Genomic DNA, 5672 nt, shown 5'->3' with positions numbered 1-5672 from the left:
AAAAAAAAAATCAGCACGGAAGGCTAACACACCACCACCGAAGATATACACATGTTAAAGACACCTGGTCTACGGTGATGCAAAACAAGTGAAACTGATTCAAACAAAAACAGGAACGAAAACTAAGAAAAACAACTGGTAATAAGTGTAAATTTTACATTCTCCACACAACGCCATCTCTTCCAACACCATCTCTTCCTGAAACGCTTCCCTATTTCCCAACCCCACAAATGCCTTCCCTACTGCCTCTTCCACTGCCGATGTGTTGTCCGCTACATCGTCAGTCTCCTCATCATCAAACTCTGAGGGATGACCACTGTGACTTCCAATTTCATGAGAGAACTCCCAATTCCACTTATCCCCAGTCTCCCCCACCAATTCATCAATTTTTTCTGCGTCGATAAAAAAATTTTGCAAGTCTTCGTGTACATTCCTTATAATAGGGGTATGCTCTACAGTGTCTGCTTCCCACACCACATCGTTTATGAGTAATTTGCTCCTTACATTCGACGTCCTTCCGTCATACCCTCGGCTGCCCCTCTTCACCCCAAGCACCCCGTCTCCCCAAAACAAATTACCAGATGGGCTCTCTCCGACGAGGTAACCTCCGCCAGACCTGGCATTTGTTAGACGGCAGTCCTTACCGTCCATGCCACTCGTCAATGGGCTACTCCACAAATCATCCTCTGTATGCAACTCCAATAATTCATTAAAGGCGTCAGCGGTAACATTGTTTATATCTTCTAACCTGTCCCCTTCATCAATCCCAGTAAAGTCATCCCTCTCCGAATCTGTCAAATAGCAGTCTGGAAGTGCAGTCCTCTTTGTTTCATTCCCTTCATCCCCAATGCAAAAGTTTCCAGTACCGGCACTGTACACCCTCCTCCACACATTGACCATCTCATCTAACCTCCCTGCCGCCAGTCCCGCATTTCCAATTGCCGCAAGCCCCACGTATTTCAATCTATCAACCTCCTTCCTCCCTTTTCTTATCAACCAAGTTGCTTTACTCATAATAAAATCGGAGACATCCTTGCACTCTCTATTCGTATTATTCGACCTTCCCTTCACAATCTTAAACTTCACCACTTCCAACATATCCTCGAGATCGGAGATCTTTTCCAAGGCAATATCCGTTCTTCGGTCTACATACTTGAACACTGACTTCAACCTTTTCGACAGTTTGCAGATACTTTCCCCCGCCTTCAGTGTGAGCGCGCTATCGTCGGCTAAAGTGCAATAACTGACTGACAGCAACAAAGGTAGAAAACAATTCACCTTCATAGGTCCGACCCTTCTTTAAAGAACAAAGAACAAAGGAGAGGGTGGAATATTACCGCAGCTGATCCACGCATCCGTTCCTTTATACCTATTTATACACGTTCCGTTCAATAATCCAGTTAGGTGCTTGGTATCCCGTTATTTGGGTGATGGTTATTGACCCTGCCGCGACGACCCGCGGCACTCCGCTGAGTGGCAACGGACTTTAGTGACGGGTATTATTTATAACTACAACACTAACACAAAGTACTTTACGTAGAGCCCTCATTTCTTCTTTCTATCCCTTCTCCCAACTACCAACAATCTCTCCCCCCCCCCCACACACACATACATAGACCTACACAATACACACTTCTCTCAAGACATTACTAATATTAAAATACAATTAACAAGAACAACCTACACCCTCTCCACTTCCTCTATCTCCTTTAAGAGCACTCCTACATCCTCCTCGGCATCCTCTGCCACAACAATAAGTCAAAGGAGTGAAGATGAAATATTACATCCCGTGCAACAGTGAGAATGATTCCAGTAAAAGATTGCGGATGATTACCCACACACATACACGCACAACCTCGTAGTACGAATGCGACACATTAGGCACCGCACACGCCATCATCACAGTGTGCGATCCCCGCAAATCCTCTAGGTCTTATACACTTTGTTTGCTGATACTTCATCGTTATCGTATACAGTGAAAAGAAAAAAAATAATAACATGTACACATTCTCAGCTATTTTGATGTGTTTTTGGCTTTACCTTCCTGTTTCGTTCGCTAGGTCGGTCGGACGAACCGTGCTCCTACTCAATGTTCTTGGCCTACTATGTATATAGAATAAGGGAGTACGAAGTGCGGCCATGTAGCTGAAGTCGATGAAAGGTAACCCAGAGAAGATTCAGCACAAAGGAAACACAAGTGGGGAGAGAAAGTTGGGAGCCGTTACCTGGAAAAACGGTAGAGGACTCACCTGGCCTTATGCACGCTACGTGTACGCTGCACAGAAACAACCACAGTCTGTGTTGTGATCGGGTTATATTGCATTTGAGCCATCCCCTTCCCTTACATCCATTACTCGGTACGTTTATCTCACCCTCACATCTGCTTTTGTATGACGACACCTCCACTACCCTATTCCCCCTTGCGAGCTGGGCGGAAAACCTGCTTGTGCGCAGTAGTGTGAAACACCCCGCTTCGGTTAATTCAGTTTTTCCAAAGCGGTAGTAAGCGTTTCCTTGATTATGGACTCCACCCGTGGATCCATGCTGGATGCCATTTCACGAAACAGGTTGTTTTCGAACTGAGTAACAAGCTCGTTCGTCGACGGACATTTCAACTTAGCCAAAATCAACAACTCACGTGCCACGAGAAAGGGCATTCGGCACATTGTGTAGAACTCAACTGCTAGGAGGTGCACCTCCGATGACAGCGCATTGTGCAGAAGGGACGCCTGAAGATATCGCCCTGCTTTCTTGAGAGGATCGGAGATGTCTACGTTGTGCAAGTAGAATGTACGTCTCAGGTTTGCGATACGCTTTCCTTCCTCCACATCGCTATACTTACCCACTTCTGGTCTAGGAGCATATTTGGCTCGCACAGCCTCCTCACCTTCCTCATGAATCTTCATATATGTCCTAACGATACGGGGGCACAGTTTCTGAAAGAATTTGTTTTCTTCGAGGTTGTCGTCACAGGCGATTACGTTAAACCAGGCCCTCATCGTGCACCTACGAAATACATAGTTGTGAAACTCGGACAATTCATTGTGATTACGTTGGTGGTGGCTCTCGCACATCAGGTAATTTGATAGTGCAGAGATGTAGTCACCCATTCGATAATACGCATCCCCTACCTCTCTTTCATACCATGCGCACTGGGATTCCAGCGCAGTAAGGTATGTATCGTCAGGTACCTCAGTGGTCTTGTAGAACATTTGCATTAGTGCTTCCCCCTCCCTAATCTTATTGGCGCGGAAGAAGTACTTAGCAGCCTTTCCGTTGAGGTACTTGTCTTGTAGGTCCAACCGGCGTGCCATATCGGCCGTTTTCGCAGCTTCGTCCAACTGGTTGTTCTTCGCTTGTATTTTCGCCTTCATGAGGTACAAAAGGTCAAACGTTGGTGTGTGGTCGATGGCGCGGCCAATATACTCCAAAGCCCGTCCAAACTCACGTATACGGCAATAGTGGGAAGCCAAATACATCCAAACCCACAAAATAAAAGTAGGATCTTTCTTTCCACCGAAGCTTGAGAAATCTCCCGCCATGAGTTCCTCTTCCCATTGATGGAACACCTCACCAATATGCTGTGTGCGATCAGGACACTGATAAAGTGATTTGAGAACACTGAAAAGCGAGGGAATGGTTTTCACTATGAACATCCCCGCGTATTCACGAAGTTGGTCCCTGAACTGCTCGATAGGCACACATTCCAGGACCTGCCGTTTGGCGTAGTTACTCTTGGGGTTTACTTCCTGAACTTGTTTAAGAAGTTCTAGGTATTTATCCACATCACGCTTTGGACGTCGGGCTGCGTCAAGAGGAATCTTGCGCAATTGGGCAATCGCGGCAACGCAATCCGCCTCCGCCATTCCTCTGGTGATGAGCTCCATGTACCATTTCTCAGCTTCCACCTTTTGCCCGAGAAGTGCGTGAGTTTTGGCGCGAAGAGACGCCTTTTCGTATTCATCGATGATCTCCTGGCTGTGTTTCTTCAGTAGATCCAATGCTCGGGCAGGCGCATTACAAGCCAACTCTAGTTCCACCTGATAGAGGCGCACTTCGCTCTTCTCCGCCCTGTTATCTCCTGCTTCCATTATAGTAGTCATAACGTCTATCACAGCAGCCGCCAATTCCTTGTTTCCAAGCATGCGATGGCCACAGGATAGTGCAATCCAGTTGGCGCGGACGCCTGGTCTTAAGGTCACCATCTTTCTGCGAACGTCCACGAATTGCTCCCACTCCCTCAATTGTACACAGATTGATGAAATATCTCGTAGAACGTTTACGTTCGATGGGCCGTATTCGTGTGCCTTCTGGAACGCATACAGCGCCTCCACGTGATTATCATCTGCGCGGTGGCACATCCCGAGCGAATGCCACACAACTGTGGAAGTATCGTTGAAACCGAGGGCGCTTTCGATGATTTCACGTCCCTCTTCCTTACGACCCATGTGGTGCAACGTCAACCCCTTCAGTGCGAGGGTGTCCGCGTGGTTGGGGACGACGGACAGAATGCTGTCGGCTGTGCGCAGGCCCTTTGCATATTCCCGTGCATCGAAATCGCGCGCGAGTTTGTCAAAGAGTCGCTGTTGCTGTAAAGGCAAGGTTGTAGCCATTGCCACTCAACAAGTGTAGAAATTTCCCTTTTTTTTCTTCTTGTTTTAGTGGTTACACTCGCCTATCACAGCAGTTGCCGGTGTTTGATGGTTGTTTACTGATCCCACTTATCTGCCTTCCCTTTACTGTTGTTGTTACCGTATCAACTCCTCTTTTCCTCCTATTTTTCTCTTTCGTTTCCTTTTGTCGATGTGACAAGTTACTGTAATTATTCAAGAATTATTTTTTTAACGACTTCTCCGCTCCCAGGATTCCACCCTTGGCTTTATTTTTATTTATTATTAACTTCTTTTTTGCGTGTTTGTGCCACCGGATACAACACCGAGAGGAAAAGACTCGCTAGAGTGTGATCAGAACCGGGAAAAATATTCCTTTTCCCTATTTTTTTTTCCTTTTTTCTTCGTTATTATTATCTTTTTTTTTGTTTTACCTTTCACACGTGGTCGTTTGTTTTTCTTGATTTTGGTCGAGCTGTGTCAATAACTTTTACCGCTGCTCTTGTTGGGTCTCGTGTGTCACACGGTTAGTCACGTGGGATAACACGCCAACGTTAGCCACTTTCCCGTCGATGTGAGTAAATGCGGATCGCAATGGAAGAGGAAGACGTATGTGATGAAATAAAGAAGAAAACAAAAAAGGGAGAAGCAACGCATATTAGAGAAGAAATACAGAAGACAAAACCACCGCCAATGGTGGGATGAGATGACCAACGGCCAAACAGAACTGAAACCAAAATAAAGCGGAAGTTACATCTCCTTCCTCGCTTGTTTCCGCCCTTCGCCCACCACGATTTCCCTCATAGTCTTTGCCGCCAAAAATAAAATAACAAGATTGGAGACGGATGTGACAGAACTTTTTTTTAAAAAAAGGTACGATTTAGTGTTACTATAACCGCGGTTACCCAATATATATATATATATATAAAGTTGCACAATATAATGGTCTACCACAAGCGACGTGTGCGGAGACGCCACAAAATATACATGCGGTTGTGTTAACAGCGGCGACATGCACGAACGTTCGTTAAGCGTTTAAAAACAATTTCTCTCCGAAGACAC

At 46.0% G+C, this 5672-nt stretch overlaps 2 protein-coding genes across 2 annotated transcripts; both read right to left on the bottom strand.

Annotated features, from left to right (window-relative positions):
• Positions 1-99: 99 nt before the first annotated feature.
• Positions 100-1284, bottom strand: TEOVI_000320500 (procyclin-associated gene 1 (PAG1) protein, putative; the record flags this gene model as incomplete). The annotated part of the gene is made up of 1 exon (XM_067226156.1): positions 100-1284. The coding sequence occupies one exon, from the start codon at positions 1282-1284 to the stop codon at positions 100-102; it is 1185 nt and encodes a 394-aa protein (XP_067082257.1).
• A 1193-nt stretch (positions 1285-2477) lies between these two features.
• On the bottom strand, positions 2478-4613 carry TEOVI_000320400 (N-acetyltransferase subunit Nat1, putative; the record flags this gene model as incomplete). Its single annotated transcript, XM_067226155.1, has 1 exon — positions 2478-4613. One exon carries the CDS (start codon positions 4611-4613, stop codon positions 2478-2480), a length of 2136 nt encoding a protein of 711 aa, XP_067082256.1.
• Positions 4614-5672: the final 1059 nt, after the last annotated feature.

This window comes from Trypanosoma equiperdum (assembly GCF_001457755.1).
Source record: "Trypanosoma equiperdum strain OVI genome assembly, contig: ctg_687, whole genome shotgun sequence".
Classification (NCBI taxonomy): Eukaryota; Euglenozoa; class Kinetoplastea; order Trypanosomatida; family Trypanosomatidae; genus Trypanosoma; species Trypanosoma equiperdum.
Note: the sequence above shows the minus strand (reverse complement) of the source record. Positions and strands in the feature narration are given on the sequence as shown.